Raw genomic sequence first — 20,000 nt, 5'->3', positions numbered from 1 at the left:
TCTATATGGGCATGACATCAAGAAAACTAACCTGCAGAATAAAAGAACACATGCAAGCTATCTGGAAAGTAGACACCACCAATGCATTAGCTAGACACACTCTCTCCTGCAAGTAACCCCCCAGCATTTAAATTTCTTGTACTTTAACAAATACACACACTCACATACACACATTCACAGAGCTTTCCAGCACCCCTTTAGAGGTACAAGAGCTAAAATGGCAGGTTGAGCTGAGGGCTGATATCCCCCCAGGACTCAATGACAATCTGAACATTAAAGGCCTCCTAAAATGGCTGAGTTAAAAACAACGTGAGGTCCACAAACCTCAACAAGATAAGGTCACAATATATGCATTGCCTAACTATAAATTCTGCAACAATGTTATGATAAAGTAGATTTCTGAAAAAGTTCATTTAAGCTATTAACAATAAAGCAGTGAATGAAAGTGCTTAAATCTAAACTGACGATATAACACACAAAGCTAAAACTCAACTAGGGTTAGGGAGCGGTCTGGTCCTAGTAACAGCGCCAGCATTTTCTAGTCAAATTAAATGTTTCACGTTTTTTTCACAGTTGCAGCAAAAAGTTCCAAAGAAGAACTCCCAAAAACTCACAGCAATAATGGATTTTTTTCTTTAAAAACAAACTGATGCAGCCAAGCATACCATATAATGAACAATCAATCCAGGATTTTTTATTAATCCGCCAAAGGCGAACTTCTTCAAGAATCTTTTTACCACTAACTACCTCCCCTTTATATACAACACATTCAATCAAGACCTAATTAATTAATAATCAATTATACTGCTGAAACAAATAAAACCTAACCACAATTATCCTTCAAAAAATAAAAGTAAAAATAAATTCATTTATATAAAAAAACTACCAATTTGTATAATTGTATATCCATAAACTAACATAACAATAATTTAAAAACACATAAAAAACAACATTATTATTCATATTTGATGCATGACATAAACAACTGTTGTGTTACCGTTCCTATGTAAATTGTATATATAATAATATAATATAACAATACTAAATACATATATATATATATGTGTAAATTTGTATACTAAAATGATGCAATGTGTGTTTGATATATATTGTATTTTATTATATATATATATATATATATATATATATATATAGTCTCATAAGCTCCCCACCCTGATGTATATTTGTATAAATATAATTATTGATGATTGTAAAGTGCTTAAATCTACTACTCCGTGTCAGCGTTGTTTGTCTATCCAGACCACCCAGGTTACAGTTTTAGTACATTATATACATATACACACATACATACACACACACACACACACACACACACACACACACACACACACACACACACACACACACACACACACACACACACACAGTATCCATGGGACCGGACAACATCCCAGGCTGCATTTTACACGAACTTCAGAACGAACTGGCTGCCCACCTAAGCACCATGTTCAATCATAGCCTCACATCAGGCTTTGTGCCCACTTAATGGCGCACAGCAACAGTTATCCCACTCCACAAATGGGGAGCCACCATTGATCCTGGGAACTATCGCCCTATTAGCCTGGTCTGCAAGGCCATGGAACGTATCATCATGGAATTCATAAACAAAGACATTGGTAACCTCCAAACTCTGGACCCCACCCAGTTCGGGTTTGTGAAAGGCACAACACGCCTCCTGAACCTGGTCGACTTCTTTGAGGCAGTCACCAAAGCCGTAGATGAGAGTAAGGTGGTTCACACAGCCTATCTTGTTAGCCAAAGACCTTCTGTGTTAGCCAGCACTTGTGTACATACATATATATATATATATATATATATATATATATATATATATATATATATATATCTTATACACACACACACACACACACACACACACACACACACACACACACCATATTTCTTTCTAAACCTAACCTAATAAGGCCTAGCATGTTTTTTTCAGGGTGTTCATGATATAACCCCTACACCAAAAATAAGCCCCAGTTCTGATTCTTACTGTGAACTAATCCTTACTCACACTTTATGGTTGAGATTCTTTGCCCATAAACCCACGCAGGTGTACTTTGATCAGTCAAAGTACAGACAGACGCAGGGGGCTTTCAGCTCACTGTAATGAGCAGCTGTGGTAGTGTCTTCTCTTCATAACCGGTGCCATTTTGTGTTGCCACTCCAGTTGCGCAAGTCTTCAGTTTACCCCCCCCCCCCAGACAAGATGAGTGCAAAAAGAAAGAGCTATTCTGTCGAGTACAAGAAAGGAATCATGGAGGACTCCGTGGAAAGAACAGTTAGATCTCCATATGGTCTGAAAATGGCGGGCAGCGTACGTTAACCTCAGTCAACAGGCCGACGAGGGAAACACTAAGAAGTGTAAGTGTGGATCAGGTCGGCAACCATTATTTCCTGAGCATGAAGACATCATCTGTGAATGGATTCATAACAGGAGAGTAAAGGCTTTGGTTGTGCGCAGGGCTGATATTCAAGCATTTGCCCTTGCAATAGCACCACAGTTAGAAATATCCACAGAAGAATTCAAAGCATCACTACATTGACTGGATGGCTTCCTTCAGCGATATGAACCATCTCTAAGAAGATCAACAACAGTGTTGAAGCTGGAAAATACTGAAGTTATTAAATGTGCCTTGTGTTCAAGTCCTTTGTTGATGGCATTGACTTTTCTAAATACCAACTCTCAAACATGATTGCTATGGATGAAACTGCAGGGTTTATGGGCCAAGGATCTCAAACAATTGATCAGAAGGGTGCCTCGTCAATCTACATTCCCTCCACTGGTTACGAGAGTGTATGTGTTACCTGTATTTTGGCAATTCTAGACGGAAAGAAAACCCCATCTCTAATCATTAGTAAGGGCAAGAAGGATAAGACTGAATGTGTTTCAGGCATTTACATTCTTGAAAGCATATATACACACAGATATATATATATATATATATATATATATATATATATATATATATATATACATATATATATATATATATCACACACACACACACACACACACACACACACACACACACACACACACACACACACACGGCAGGGGATGGCAGAATGGTTAAAGGTCTTTACCTTGCAGACACAGGGTGCAGGGTTTGATTCTCACATAAGGGTAATTGGCTAGGCTTAAAATACCCCATAAGGGCAATTAGCCTAGTACTAATCTATGAAACTATACACTCGCGCATACGTGCATGCACACACACACACACACACACACACACACACACACACACATGCTTTAACTGTGCAAGTCTAAAAGTAAAGTACTTATTTACTTATTTACATTTGGTGACTGTGAAAGACTGAATAGGCAGAAAGAGGCTAGAAGAGAAAAGCTCCACAATGATTACAACATATAAAGAAGAAAACAAGTTGCACAAAATTGAAAGAAATATTTTAGTAAGAATTTGAGTAAGAATGAACATTTGAAGAGGTGTGTATAAGGTGGAAAACAGTGAGAGGAGGTGAAGTAACAAATAAGATAACCATGTAAGAGAGATGAAATTGGTCTCCACTCTAGGTCAGTATCAAGTGACTGAATCCTAGGACACTGGAGAGGAACGTTCACTTGGTATACAAATGGATGCACTCAGTTATTTTCAGATGTAGACAACTCTGCATCAAGCACAATTTCCCTTAAGAGCACACAGGGAACACAGTCAGCCCAGGGTCTGGATGTCTGTCTCCATCGAGGTCCCTAGTAATACTTCCCACTAGCATAGCTTTAGAGTTAAGTCCTCAGCTGAGTGTCAAAGCAAAGTCCCCTACTGCTCTCTGTGAAACCAGTGCTTTGTGTCCTTGCATCAAGTAGCTAACACACACACTCTTTGAGATTTCATTTTCACACACACACACACACACACACACACACACACACACACACACACCTGGGAAACACTGGCACAGATTTACTAGCTATGCCACCTTCTGTCTAGACAAAAGGTAGTTTCGCTACCACCAGTCAGTTACTATAAGGATCTTAAAATGGTATCAAATTATATTGAGTGTAGTTAATATTAATACAAATGGTAATACTGACCAAACAGCAAGGCTTTCAGGTGTGGTCACAGTTATGACCAAATAAATGTATGCAAATATTCTCAAAACTTAAATATTTTTCTAAAAGGACCAGCCACAATGAGAAGTTTAAATATATTTAATAAATAATAAAAGAACATAAAAATACTAAATATCTATTTACAGTAAACACCAGAGTTTCAGTCACAGGAAAAATTAAAAACATCACCAATGGAACACAGGTACAGAAAAACAGTATTTAGCTAGTCTCACTATCTGTTCCTGAAATACTTTCCTACTCAGTGAATACAGCAAGGCAAGACAATGTGTTTGAGGATCTTTCTAGTCAGGTTTCTAAGGACAGACTGACCCTGACACTTCAGTCTCCTCTAATATCAAAATATTATTTCTGTACAGAATGACATCACATATATCTGGTCATCTGACTTCTATTTCCCACATTATTACCAACACTAGAAGCTGCTAGGGTTTAGTACGCATGTGCTATTGTACATATCTGAAGCTTTTCTAAAATCTGTTGCAGCATCTGAAAGCCATAAAACAACAAAACCATTACACTCTTCCTACAGGAGCTACAAGCTATTCTCCAACACAGACATTGCGTCTCTGTCTCCCTTCAAAACTGTGGGATAACATCTTCACGGCTTAACCCATAAAGTAATTTAATTTCAAAAATATTTTTCAAAGTCAGGTGGATTAACTTCTGTTCTTCCAGTATATGCTGTTACAATGTACACATTGAAATAGTTAAAATAATGCATGTACATTTCTTTTCTGTCCAGCAGGAATCACTGCTGACACATTTTTAAACTCAAGCATCTGTACAAAATCGGTCCGATACACAAATGACATATAATTCTTTACAAAATTCCAGCTAGCTGTGCTGGCATACGTTACACATCCATTGCCTGTGCCTATATTACCCGATCAAACGTTTAGGTTAGCGAATACCTAAATGTCGATCTGGTCATACTAAAAATTTAAAACAGTGAGCAGATGACTTAACATAGGAAATGAATTCCCTCAGCTGCAAAAAAAAACATTTAAACCAAAATGATGCCCACACCCCCCCCTAACTAAATATACCAACTCTGAGATTGCTCAATAGTGGGGAAAGGAGCAAAATCTGCATAACGGTGAAAGGAATTCTTTCCCTGCGTTAAATCGGCCATTCGTAATTTTTTTTTTTGCTTTTGCTATTACCAGTTCAACATTTAGGTATTCGCTAACCTAAACATTCGATCAGGTAATAGGAATCCCCATTGGCCTACTTTTCCTGGCATGGTTGGCAGTACCTTCTATCATCATATCTCCCCCCCCTTTGAAGACTCAAGCTAGTTTTCTGAGATCTCATCTGAATTGGTATGCTCATAAGTGAGGAGATAGAAGTAGTAGAAAGTATCCCTCCAGATAAAAATAACCCAATTTTTTCTAAGGGGAACATCAACCTATTCCACTTAACTCTTGCCTTCTTCCCCTCCCAAAAAATCCATTCAACTCTGAGATGGATAAAGTTTTGACCAATAAAAACAGTAAGAAGAGTATGCTGTCCCCTTTTAAAGCAAGTAGGACTATTAACCATCTTTTTCCAGTCAGGCACACATTAGTCCACATTGGAGTTACATCAATTGATGCCCATTATCTTTTATTTACATTGTGGATCATTCTTGAAGGGCAGGTGATATTGAAAACTTACTGCATACCAGTCTGATACATATTTGGACTGCTCCATCACATCTCTCTTCATATAATTCAAGGATGTATCTCAAGTCACCCATACCCACATGAGCAATGACCAAACACTGTGTGCTCTAAGAGTGAAGAGATGTTAGTGTCTTAATAACCTATCACCTGAAAGGCAGTTCAGCATCACCCATCCCTAGCTCAAACTGGTAAATGGTGCATATATATGTTTCACTGTGGAGTCACAAATGACTAGGAAATTTTTGCGTGCAGCAGCTGACTCAAGAAGTTTTAAGGTTAGGTGTGCTAGCTTGGCGACCCATCTTTACAGTATTTTTGTTGGACAGTGTTCTATGTGTAGCTTTCTGTACTGCTGAGGAATGTGTTTATTGGGTTTGTGCCTTAGAGGCCTTGTATGCTCAGGGGGAGATTTCTTAAGTATTGCAGCAATGGAAAGGCTTATTTTTTAGCAAGTGGCAAACTGGTGTGAGGTGGTTATGGGTACTGTGACAACCTAGAGGGTGCTGCCAACATGCTTTAATGAATAGCTAGCCACAACATTTAGTAAGTATCAGCACCTCTCACATATAGATTCAGTGTGTAGTAAAAGGAAGTATCTCTCATTAGGCAGGTGTTTGTGCATTACCTCAGATTGCCTAGGGTTGTATGGTTGTCTGCAGTCCAATGGTTCCAGAAACCTATATACAGGAGGTGAGATAGTGTATAAAAAGCTATCTACTGAGCTTTAACTATTCTAGGACTTCATATCATGCCTAATAGAAAAATACTAGTAAGGCATTTTTTTTAACAAGTAGACTATGTACCTAGTGGACAGATTTACCAATAAAATGGGATTACTTATCAGAGGGGATTACCACATATAGAAAAATACAAGCAATGAACAATTTTTATAAACTAACAATGCACCTAGCAGCAATGCACCTAGCAGAAGAATCTCCAGTAAACTGGGAGTTAAATAGACTGATCTGTTTCTGCCTGTGTGAAACTTATAGCAAGAAGGCACCACCTTGTGCTATCAAGACTTATTGACAGGCGGGTGTTATTATACTGTGACAAAGGGGAAAGGGTGCAACTTGCTGCAACAAGAAAAGGCATTACCCCTTGCAGTTTAGAGGTGAAGGCTGTAGCTAAGTGCAGCAAGATGCTCCTGGGTTTACTTTAAGATAACGAATAAGCAACTGTATAACTAGAGGAGAAGACTACAGCTGAACACATGTATAATAGTTTAGGGAACACAGAGGCTACAGTCAGTTTTTAAAACCAATGACTTGTGATTATGAATGTGACTGTGAATGTGGAATGCACTGTGATGCCACTATACTCCAAAATAGAGTGCAAAGCAGAACAATATAAAATCTACAACAGCCCTATAGAAGACTAATGCTTTCTGTCCCTGCTGTGCATAGCCACTCAGAACATGAGCACTTTCACCTTTCTTCAGTAGGCAAATACTTTCGAAGTCTTCCAAACAGAACCACTGACAGAGTAATCAGTATTTCAAATCAGCAAAAATCAGCAGTACAGTAGCTCTAGATGGCAAAATGAAACAAAATATCACTTCACTAGTCTAGAACGAGTTCAAAGGGGCTAAGCATTTCTAAACTGCTTTAAGGAGAAGGGAGCTCCGTTTCATGCAGAGATTGTATTACGCTTATCACTTGCATAACTAAAGGCATGCTATCTCTATCCATTCATTTTTTTACTGTTTTCTGCTATCTTATCTTTTTTAGTCAACAGAAAAAAAGACTGAATGGACAAAAAAATGTCAATCATAAGCTGTTATTTTGTTACCTTGGAAACGTATTCTGAGTTTGTTCCTGATGTGTTTTTCTTTTGCCCAAACGTATTAAGAAATTGAACTACTTCCACAGGTTGGTTTTCAAGTGGCAACTGTCTGGATGACTGTGTGACATAAGTATCCATGACAACTGCTTCCCCATCCTCAACCTCATCATCAGAATCACACTGCTGGAGAAATTCTTCCTTAAATTTATGAAAGAATCTGGATGCAATTTTACTCTTCGCTTTTCCAGCTAATGCAGTCTTCTCAGCATTTACTGTCTTACTGTTAGCATCAACACCTTTACCCTTACTCAGTGTTTTCTTTAAGTTCTTGTTTTTTTTCTTTTTCTTCTTTACATTTTTGTTACTATTACTTATGTTGTCATTCAGCGGATCTCCTATTTAAAGAAACATAACAACAGTAAACAAGAATGACAGAAGACATTCCCAATGTTAATGTTTGTTTAATTTACACATGTAGACATCACCATTATTTCTACACAAAGCTATATTAAAACAGTGAAAGCAGCTTACAAATTATTATTTGGTCAAATCATATCTACACAAAGGAAATTTAACATATGAAAAGAGCAAAATGTTTGCACTACAGGTGTGCCTCTGGCATTGTACTAAAATTATTTAATTTATTAAAAACAAAACTACAAAAAAAATTCAGTGGCAGTATGTTTTTATGATGGTATGGTTGAAATATAATTCAAAGATATACAATCTAATTAAATGGAAAAAATAAGGCCACCATATGAAGAAATGTTTTCAGGCATATCACAAGAAGAAATGTAAATTACTTTCTTGTATTATGAGGTTATGTCTCATTTCTCATAAACTCTCTGAAAATGTAAAAATAAAACAGTACTCTTTGTCCATTGATGTTATGAAGAGTAAATGCATGATGGTGGCTTGTACTCTACAGACACTGCGAACATTATTGTAACATTATTGTATTTAATTCATATGTACCACAAAGACACCCAGATCAAGTTTAAAAAACAAACAGTCATAAATTTATGGGGAAGAAAAATTGTGAAGTATACATACAAGAGAAATAGCATACTTCAGATAATTTAGAGTAACCAGTGACCCCTCATGTTTTGGGAAGTGGAAAGAAAAAAATGCATCAAATATCAATGGCTGTATGCAATCACTGTTCAATAACTTGTTTAGCTTAACATTTTCAGATTTTTTTTGTAGTCTGTGAATGCAGCAAATTAAACAATGCTGAAGATTAAAGCTACAAGCCAGAACCTGTCTGTCCAATATCTGAATAACTTTATCAAATATTTTAAAATGTAGCTCTGACTTGCAGTATTTCTCTTCATTTGCCAAAGCTCTGTTCTCAAACTGTGTAGCAGAAGTCAAAAGTACCTTACTGTGTGCTTATCAATTTTCTGACTGGGAGGTACAGCAGGTCAGATATCATTCACAGTGAAGGCCCACGAGGAAAAAAGATCAAAGAAGAAACTGTTGGGCACCCTTTAAAAATAAAGCAAATGCATGTGCTCCGATATATGAAAATATAGATTTTGTAGTCTCTCAGATATACACTTTAAAATGTGCAAATAAAGAGGGCACTAGATTCAGTAAAATAAATTATATGCTTGCTATAAGCACAAGCACATCTGTTTATAAAAGAAGAACTAGGCTGAAAAACAAAGACTGCCCAAATTCAAAACTATATTCCAGAGTTCGTAATCTAGCATTGCAACCAATGTTGAAAAGACTTCCAACCAACTAGTATGCAACCTCCAGGAACCAGCACTAATCACTAGACACATGGAGTAACTTTTCACTAATACTCATGGTTTACAGCTCTGGTTTACTTTTTTTTTAGGACCTACGGGCTATCAAGATCATACTTTTGAGTGAAATGCTAATCAGCTGTTTTCTATGACTTTTATATAACTATCAGAACTAATATAGACAATGCTAATGCAACTTATTGTTCTTTGCTCAATGTGAACTCAGTTTTAGTTACGACTTTCTGTTGGAAAAATGGGTAGGTGGTACACAAATAATAATGTAATGAGGTTGCATGACAATGCTTCAAGAGAACATATTCTTTGACAGAATGCAAAGATAAAGAAAGCCCATTAATGTAAAGCGCGTTAGTGTGGGGCAGACAACTTATGCATGTTAGAAGAATTCACTGAACACAAATAGAGGATTTTGAAGTAAGAAGTCCAATGAGCGCAAAATGTACTTGGTACGCTCACAGAATATTAAAAATATGCATGTGTGATTTTTATAAATGAAAAAAGTCCATGGTAGTTAATAAAGTGGTGCCAGTACCAGAAAATTAAAATAAAACCTGCATGAAACATTATATAGCTACACATTTCAAGATTTTCCCTTAAGAAGTAATAAAAGTGGCAACAGCATATGCAAAGGACACAACATCCCTATCACCCTATCATGAGTATCACAGAAATATGAACATGCCAGTCATAAAATATGCATATTTCATATGCATGCACATGCATTTTAAAGGTGAATACTTATTTTGTAGTTTCCTAGTTTACGTGAGAACATGTTACACTAAGATCTATTTCAGATATATACTTACAAAGAGCTCACAGAACAATTCATAAGATAGTATATTTATTTCCAATGAATTAAGTGAGGCACATTAGAGCAGGTATGTGAAATTCATGGAAAAAACACAGCACTGTTCATAAATAGCTGCGCATGTAGGATAAATCCCACCTGTGCAGCTTGTGTAAATAAATACATTCAACTTAACATTATATCACTTACAACTACACCCCAGTTTTGATCCCTTCCCTGCAGCCATCATGCTATAAATACACTAATTGTTTCTGTATGTTATTTCTCTGTTCAATAATTATCCAATTTATGTTAATTTCTCTTGTTTTTTGCATTAAAATGTTACTATCATGTCAGGAATATTTAACAATATTTAAAAATCATGTAAATAAGCTCATGTATAGGTGTTCCTCCCTGCAATTATAAAGGGTCTATATTTGAATATTGAAAGATGAAAACACCGAATGTTGAAATGTCGAACTGTATTCAGAGAAAGCTGAAAATATCGAAGCAACAGAAAACAGATTTTTTTTCCTAGGGAAAGAATTCGGTTGTCCATTTCTGTTGCTTTGGTATTTTCAGCATTGTGGTGGAAAGTTAAGGATTGGGTTCAGGTAAGTGTACAATTGAGTGTGGATTAGGTTAGTTAGGGTTAGGGTGCGGGTTAGGTATGTGCGCGATTATGTGGACGTGAGGGTTAGGGTGGGTTAGGGCACGGGTTAGGTATGTGTGCAATTGTGTGGATGTGAGGGTTAGGGTGGGTTAGGTGAGTTAGGGTTACGGCGCAGGTCAGGTAAGTGAGCAATTTTGTGGACGTGAGGGTTAGGGCAGGGTAGGTGAGTTAGGGTTAGGGCGCGGGTGAGGTGAGTGTGCGATAGTGACGGACCTTAGGGTTAGGGTTTGGATTAAGGTAAGTGGATAGTTAGTGGTTTGTGTATAGTTTAGTGTAGGGTTAGGTGTAAGATTTTAGGTGTATGTGTGTGGATTGCTGTTTGTTTGGTGTGCTTGTGTTGTGTGTATGTGTTTTGGAACAGCAAATTGTTTCCCTAGGAAAAATTTGCTGTTCTGTATGTTCGTTGTTTTCAGCTTTCGCTGAATACAGTTCGACATTTAAACATTCTGTGTTTACATCTTTCGATATTCTAATATAGACCCATTATAAATGCACATCATGTGTAACTTAAATGTGGAGCTTTTCTCCCTGGACATCCGCTAAAAATGTGTTTTGCCCAATCGAACTTTTCCCGGTCAACAAAAACAAACAAACTAATAAATAAATATAATAAACAATAAATAAAATACATTTGGCTTTGATAGACTTAATTTGTCCTCTCAGTTGTTTGTTTAGTTTAATGAGAGCACTTTTATCCTGCTGGGTGCTACACCTCCTATTTTCTGCCATGTTTTTTTTTTTCTTCTGTTATACAGGCTATTGATGTTGTGATTCCACCAGGGTAGCTTGTTTTTTTTGTTTTGAGTTACTTTTGTACTAATTCCTGGTAGGTAAAGCTGCTTCTATGCAGCTATTTACATTCTTGTACAGAGTTTCTGTGAACAGTTCCGCATAGGCAGCAGTGTTCTCAGGGTTTAGGGGGGCTTGAACTTTTGCCAAATTATTACTTAATAGTAGGAAGTTAGCCTTAGAGTAGTCCCTGAACATTCCAGGTTAGCTAGAGTTCTGGATTTTTACTTCAAAGGAGACCGTTTTGTGGTCTGACCTTACCAGGGAGTACATTACACTAGGGGTGTGCAGCTCTCTCCTATATTAGCGTGGATGAGATCCAGTATGTTTGCTCCCATGGTCAGTGTACTGACAATTTAGTCCAAGGAGTTTGTTTTTACAAAATCCAGGAATCTTTGAACCTGCGTCTTTGACACTGTATATGATTCACTGAAAATAGTACTGGATATTCAATGACAACAGGCACTAAATCTTGTAAACAATAACACAACACAGTTATACACAGTACAGGAGTACAGTTGCAATAATAGTTCAACATGGATTATATTCACATCACTTGGTAAACAGCACAAGTTCTTCACATAACATATATAGTAACGTCATGTAACTTTTGCCCTTCTCCTCCAAATTTCTCTAGCATTTAATAGCAGCATAACAATATGGCCGTCAACTATACCTACTCCTGTTACTGCACCCATTCCTACACTAAACCCAAGGAAAATTAAAATAATGTTGTGTTTAAATTAATGCATATTACTCACATAGCAGCAAGGACAAAAATGAATCCCTTCATATCTCTCACTTGTCCAGATTTTTGTCTCATATTTTTGGTTTGCTCCTCATAAAATTTGTGTTTTCTGGCAAATCAGTTAGGATTGAATTTACTAAATCCACCCATCCACAACTCCTTTTCCTATTTTTTTGCACATGGGGTTTGGAGTGTCACACCTACAGTGACAATCATCTAAAGCCAAAGTTCACATTACTGGGTGGCTAGCCCTGTCAATAATGACAGACGTTTGAATTTTGGGATTCATACTTTTCAGAACATGTGTGATAACACAATGCCTTTTATTCTAGCAACCTTATAAGTTTATAACAGCAATATTTAAAATGTATCCCTAGTTTTGGGCCTATGTCATGCTGTTATTTTTTGCTTTGTCCAGATTTTGTGTGCTATGAGGTTGAGAACTATGCCTCCCTTAAAAGCCTAAGCTATCACTTCGTTTATATGCAGTTCCATTCTGCTAGCAACCTCACAGAGCTCTGTTGATAGGGGGTTAAAGCACTATTATCAATCAGTCAAATAAGTAAATTGCACAAGGGAACAGTGATCATTTACTGAGAAGGGTACATTGAGCTATACAGAAATGGGCAAAAACATAAGGCAGAATAAGAAACATTCTGTAAAATCATCAACAGTTGAGAAGTGTGGGTTAACTGGCATACTTAGTTTTTAAAAACTCATTGTATTTACAGAAATATACACTTTTCTATACTACTCAATGCCATTTTAAAACCGAAGTTCACAATTATTAGTGACGACTTGCATGAAGCATGCCATATAAACACTGCTGCACTTCAGTCAAATGAAATGTAACTTTGACAACTGGCACATGTTAATGAAATAACTAAATAAAAAAAAGTTGACCGGTATGGTAATCAGACATAAACACTTCATACACTTGTTATTCACGTAGGTCATCTTCCCATTCTAATGCTGTGAGTGGAAAAGACTATAAAACAGTGACAAAAGGGAAAAAAGTAAGGGAAATACTTCAGGGGAGAATTATTTGATGGTGGGCCAAGGACAGACAGAACCACAAGAGTCTAACAATAGTCATAATATGGAAAACAGAGGGCTACCGACTATAAGCCATATGTTGAACTCATTCAGTGCCAACCCGACTATAAGCCATATGTTGAACTCATTCAGTACCAACATGAAACCAGTGACGCTGAATGCTACAGCATTGAAAACCCGTTCAAAACAAGTCTGTAGAAATATGCATCGAATTTCATCAGCATCCTGTCATTGCATGCTGACAGAAGAGCTGTCTACACCAGCAATTAACCTACAGCAAGCGATTACACTTTTAAATCTACTGTGATAGCGTTGCCATAAGTAGTGGCACTACATTTCCAGCATATAATTTTGAATGTGTTACCAAGAACATGTGAAAGGCAGCTTACCAAAGTCATAAAGACTGTTTAATACGTCATTAAGAAGAAAGCGAGGATCTGTTTCCGTACTTTTTTCTTCCATTACACTACTGTCACTTTCATCAACCTTGTCACTCATAACACCACAACCAGTGAGTGTGGAACCATGCGTTTTTCTTAAAGCGAAGAAATTTCTTAGTGGGGTCTTCTTCGGCTTCCGTTTTCTAATATGGCTGCATCCAGTAGTGTAGTACTTGCTGGGTAACATGTTGAGTAATAAGTAGCAGATATGGTTGGTCTTCCGAGTCTGGCAGTTTCACTTCTTTCTACTGTTTCATAAAATATTTCTCATGGTGTTCCGACAATGGCAACCTCTTCAAAAATGTTGTATATGGTAAGCTGATCTGACTGAACTCTCATTTAGCCGTGATAATGTTTACATTTGATGCCTCTGCTTGTTTTGTTGATTATTAATTGCTGGGAGTGTCAGGCGGAGCTATAAGAAAAGGCCAGTAAGGTTACTTGAGTGTTGATCCAAGTAAATATTGCTGCTTTTCACAGAATTTGTGCTCTGACATTTCTTTTACGCAAATTAATGAATGACAGTATTTGTCAGTGCTGGAAACCACATGTTGTTCTTGTCTAAACATTGCTACAGAAGTGAATGTATGCTTTGCTGCACATGCACGTTAGAAAGGGAAAACTGTTTGAAGTTTTTATAAGCATTCCGATTTAATGTTAGTGTTTTTGAAAGTTGCTGTTCGTACTCTAGTCTACATTTCATCTGGGGCAACAGCTGACATCCCTGCAGGACTTGTTGCAGCAGTGTGGTAAGGTTGGGTGTCACGCATGTCAGGACCGGGTTGAATATATGAAATACGCATATTTTTTTTTTTTGCAGGCTCTTGCTTTCTTGACTTAGAGAGTTCATCCAAGACGATGGGTGAATCTTATAGCTGGAGACTTTTTTTTTTATGAAGAGTTCAGATTGATCAAATTTAGTGGAATAATTCTAGAACAATTGCTCCATTTACACTTTTTGTGCACACGTCAAAGTAGTACAGCAGTGTTTGCCCCCTGTGCCTGCTGAGGTACCAAAACATGGGACTGAGAACAACCCAGAAGAGCTGTCATTCTGCAGCATTGTGTACCCTTACTTTCAGTCATATAGTTACGGTGTATCCTATAAGTCCTAATGCCTTCCCTGGGCAGGGGTAATGAGCAGTACATGTTACAGCAGGGACCACAGTGCTTTTCTGTGTGTCAGTGTACACTCCAATGCATCTACAGTGAAAGCTACTCCTGAATATGATTGCTTGGTGGTCAAGCACCTGTCCTAGGCCATCCTTTGCATCACCATAACTCTTCTGAGGGATTGTGATGTCCACCAGGATAGGCATGTCCTAATTCTTCTGCCAGTTCCAACAAATGCTCAGACTGCTAATTGAACCTGGGTCATCTGGTTTTTAGTCTTAGGAACTTCGTTCCGCCATGACTATGGAGCTGGCAGCAGTAGTGCAATTTGACAGGCATTGCATCATATGATATGTCCGTGATTAGTTCAGCATTTATCTAGCAGAAAAAAATGACGTATGTCTGGAATGACTGTAACTTGTCTGCCTTTATTTTATTTTGTTTGTAAACCCTGCTAATGGCTCATTCATGATAGGTGCAGGGAATTAAAGGATGTGCCTTACAAAAGTATTTGTCAGCAAAATATCTAATCAGTGTATCCATTTAATCTGTCTAAATAAAGTAACATCAAACTATACACAGATTTTTACTCTTGTGCATTGGAACTAAATTTTGTTTTGTTGGTATATGACAACCTAGTGGTGTAGGGAATGCCAAAATATTGAATGCAAAATCCTGATATCAAAATATTTAAACTTTACAATGTTGAACTCATTACATATGGATGTCATGTATGTACTACATAAGTACAGTGCATCAGTACACAATCGGTCAAAAAACAATATCACTTTCCCGTTAGTAAAACTCAGAAATGAGCCCATATATGGGTCCTGGGGGGGAGGGGGCAAGTTCAACTGTCGTCACATGTATGGGAGTAGGTATTTTGATTTTTAATTATTCAATATTTTGTCATTTCAACTTAATGCAGGATGCATTCACTATAATTGTGACAAAACATGAGGTGCCAATCAAAAAAGGTGTGTCACTAAATTGCAGTTAATTTCGTATTCTTTTGTAACTCCATTAACATAAAATGGGGAAAATAAATGATGCAGCTGGTTACCAAGCAGCATTCATAGGTTAGTACTTAACCATTATGCCAACCTCCCACCCATTTCATTCATTGCAATTCTGGATCAACAGTTAAAATGGGTCCAGTGCTCTGCAGTGTTGCCAGTCTTTTCTACTTCCTAATCTTTAGTGGTAGGGTTTCTTACAGTGACACACCCCATCCTGCTAAAATAATGATCATAACCTGTACTAAAGTCATTAACTCCAGCCCTGATATTAAAGTATTACATATTATACCAATCAGTTATAGTAGACATCAGTATTAAGGTACAAACAAAATATATCATTACTTTGTTTCGGTACTTTCTAGACATATATTTCATTTTGAATAAGGCATTTAATATATTGAGGAGTTAAAGATAAATTAGCTTAACTCAACTTTACTGCCAAAGACAATGCAGACTTTTCTTTTATTATAAGTCACCTATGAAAAAGAATAGGTCAGGCATTTTCTCTGGACTCCCTCCAACATCTCCATTTCATTAAGTTTGCTGCTTGAGTTCAGGGCCTCACATCACTGTAAGAATTCCATCATCTTTGGGTACAGTGAGTCCAACTTGATAACAACACTGTGTAATGAACAGCACAGATCAGTTTAAATTTCAGTCTTTCTAAGCAGTGTCTTTCCTATGATAAAATGTTTGTGCTTTTAGCAATAGTTTTAAGTGAGTACTAGAAAAGAGTATATCCTGGGTTTGTTACACTTCAGAATTTCACTTGGCTGAAGATGCAGAGTCTCCTTTTTAGTACTGGAATGTAAAACAGTTGTCCATATTGGCTGCATAGTTTGGATAACCAGTACATGCAAAGACTGTCTGAGCCTGCTTGATCAAAATTCCATCCTAGTAGAGACTAGGCTATTGAGCAAACAGGGCTTATACAAATTTGACACAAGTGTCCACTTCCACTTTCTCCATGATTGCACTTAACCATAAATTCTTCAGCTAGGCTCAGTTTTTGGCATCCAAGAGGCAGTCTGTAAGAGTTTAGCTTATGCTGAAGTTAATTGTCTTATTTTGTTTAGAAGCTAGGCTCAGTTTTTGGCATCCAAGAGGCAGTCTGTAAGAGTTTAGCTTATGCTGAAGTTAATTGTCTTATTTTGTTTAGAATACAGACTGATTTTAAAGGCCACATGACTTCTCAGAAAGCACTGTATCAATCTCCACCTTCATTTTAGTTGTTCCTGTCAAGAAGTGTTATAATCCTGTATTTTTCTTTCCAGTTTTGGCATAATAGACACTTGCATAATACCTGCTGATATTGTGTGTTTGCGTTTCTGTGCATATGTAACCTTCTTGCACAACTCTTGCTGTTTCCCCTCAAAGCTGGCTTGCTTCATAGCTGAATGACCACTGATTATTTTTTTTTAACTTTCTTTTTGTGTTGTTAGACATCCAGTTATATGTTTTAAGAGCAATACCACAGTCTAATTAGTTTACTTGGGGATCTGTTGAAACAACAACTTTACCTTGTGCCATTTCTAAAACGTGGAGCACGCTCTTCCAAGTGCAGGTAGTTTGGCATAGTCAGCAGACGTTTCTGTGAAATGTATTGGATAAATCATTAGCCTGTTTATCTGCTAGTAGTAAAAGTCAGTGCCATCACAGTATGTGTTTTAAGCACTGGATGTTTAGTGACCTGTAATTCAGAGAAATATGACATCTGTTATCTTTTCGCATAATTGTTGATATAAGGGGTCTTTACAGTGATGCCTTTAACAAGGTGAGAAAAACATTTATTGATTAATGTGCGTCATAGTGCAAGTGCTAATTGCTGGCGAGCATTATGTCCCATGCACAGTGAATGTGAAAGCATTCAGTTATAAAATGATATGTATTGCAGTACAAGTATCAGTTGATAGCTGACAATATCATGTGACATACGCAATATTTAGTATGCTATACTTGCATGTGCATTGTGGCACTTTCCTAATACACTTCTCGGAGTGCATATCCTGTTCGGTAATGCAAAAATGTAAATTGTATTCAAAAGTAGTGACTTTAGTGTCTTGTGTGTTTACTTTGTAGACAGAAAAGTGTACTGATGTCTGTCTTTTAACAGACATTCAGTGGTTAAGTATTTCAGCAGTAGTTTAATGAATTAACTACAGAAATGATACATCAATGGCTTTATCACATGATATGACTAGCTGCAGCATGATGTATGCCAGTGTTTATTTAGTCACCTGACATCAGAAACTAATTTTCTGTATTATTTATTTATTTATTTACATTTGTTGACCGGGAAAATCTGACTGAACACAGGTCCTTTTGTCAGGGGAGGGCTGGGGAGAAAAGCTCAACAATAAAAACAACAATTGATTACAAGTTACAAGAAGTATAGGTAGGTTTTGTTTAACAATAGTAGTAAACAGTTATAGTTCAAAATGAAATTAAGTATTTAGTTAAATGGTACAACACTTATGTCATTGGTGCCATAAAGACTAGCAAGTATTTTAATAGCTGAGCTAGCAGCTATTACCCTTGAATAACAGTGGCTAAGATTACAGCTGATATATAGCTTTACAAGCAATGTATTTGGCTGCAATCCAAGGTAGTTAGAGGGGAGGAAGAAAGGGATTAGAGAGGTTGGGGTAGAGATGTTAGAGAGGTTTGTTATAGGGGCATGCCCAGTGCTCTGCTTAGATGAGATTTTAGAGCAGCTTTGAAATTAGTGCGTGATGACACAGAAGTTACAGTGTGAGGAAGAGTATTCCATAATTTTGCTATGGAGTAGGAGAAGAGAGCTTCTCCAGCAGAGTTCCTGGTTCTAGTTACCTGTAATTGATTTTTGTTGTTGAAGCGTGGTGGTCTGGTGGTATGATAGGGTTGGAGTAGATTTTGGAGGGAGGGGACTTTTAGAGGATGATTTAGTAGTTTGTGAGCGAGTGAGAGTTGGTACCATTGAAGGAGGTGAGGGAGTTCTAGCCAGCCTAGTTCAGTAAGTGAGGTGCAGTGGTGGCTACGGTAGTTTGCGCCAGTGGCAAACCTTGCTATTTTGTTGTAGCAAGCTTCAAGTTTACCTAACTCACTTTGCCTCAGGTTGGTCAATATTGGAGAAGCGTAGAGTAGGGTGGGAATAAGGTGACTATTTGCAACTGAAATCTTGGCTGCTTTGGTGAGGAATTGCTTATTTCTGTATAAAGCTCCGAGTTTTTTTGTGTACTTTTTTATGGTTAACGAGATGTGGATTTCAAACTTGAGGTTATTGTCAATTTCAACTCCAAGTAATTTGGTGTGGTCTGTTGGGGGAGATAATGGTGTTGTCATTGGCTTTAATATTAAATTGGTGGGTGTTTAAATTGTGTTTGGTGGGTTGGAAGATGAGGAGTTTTGTTTTATTTGGGTTAAGTATTAATTGTGCATCTGAAAGCCAAGTTTCAACTGAGGAAAAGGCTTCCTGTGTGGTCTTTTGAAGTTCAGGTAGGGAGTGGGCTGAGCAGATGATGGTGGGATCATCTTGCGTACTGTATGTGAGTGGCCTGTTTGGTAGCAGAGGCTAGATTATTAGTGAATATGGAGAAAAGTAAGGGTCCAAGGATGGATCCTTGGGGAACACCTATTGAGATAGGGAGGTGGGGGGGATATATCATTATGCCAAACAACGGATTGATGGCAGTCAGTCGGGTAGCTCTGGAACCAGTTTGTGTCAGACTGAGAGAAGGATAGAGTATTGAGGACAGTGATGAGTTGTTTATGAGAGACCATGTTGAATGCTTTAGATAGGTCTAGGAAAGTTGCAGAGGTGAAATAACCATTGTTTTTATTTTGAAGGATTGTATTAGTGAAAGCAAGTAAAGCAGTGGTTGTGTTGTGGTATGGTAGGAAACCATGTTATTTGTTAAATAGGAGGTTGTTTGTTAGTAAGAAGGTAGTTTAGAACTTGAGAGTGAATGCATCTCTCAAGTATTTTGGATAGAGGAGACAGAATTGCTGTGGGCCGGTAGTTGGTGAATTCTGTGGAGGGCCTACCTTTGTGG

At 37.5% G+C, this 20,000-nt stretch overlaps 2 protein-coding genes across 2 annotated transcripts in view; one reads left to right on the top strand and one right to left on the bottom strand.

Moving 5' to 3' along the window:
- The window catches only part of CCHR1.PART0H1orf131 (chromosome chr1.part0 C1orf131 homolog), a 324,402-nt gene extending 310,378 nt beyond the window's left edge, over positions 1-14,024 (bottom strand). The window contains exons 1-2 of the mRNA XM_044063685.1: positions 13,787-14,024; positions 7,579-7,967 (exon numbers count right to left, since the gene is read on the bottom strand). Coding sequence (XP_043919620.1) covers positions 7,579-7,967; positions 13,787-14,024 — 627 coding nt within the window. The remainder of the gene's footprint in view (positions 1-7,578; positions 7,968-13,786) is intronic.
- Positions 14,025-14,050: 26 nt separating this feature from the next.
- Positions 14,051-20,000, top strand: part of GNPAT (glyceronephosphate O-acyltransferase) — a gene marked incomplete in the record, with an annotated part of 1,227,276 nt that continues 1,221,326 nt past the window's right edge. The window contains 1 exon segment of the mRNA XM_044063684.1: positions 14,051-14,150. Within this exon segment, the coding sequence (XP_043919619.1) occupies positions 14,121-14,150 (30 nt within the window).

This window comes from Protopterus annectens, chromosome 1.part0 (genome assembly GCF_019279795.1).
Source record: "Protopterus annectens isolate FY-2018-M chromosome 1.part0, PAN1.0, whole genome shotgun sequence".
NCBI lineage: Eukaryota > Metazoa > Chordata > Ceratodontiformes > Protopteridae > Protopterus > Protopterus annectens.
Note: the sequence above shows the minus strand (reverse complement) of the source record. Positions and strands in the feature narration are given on the sequence as shown.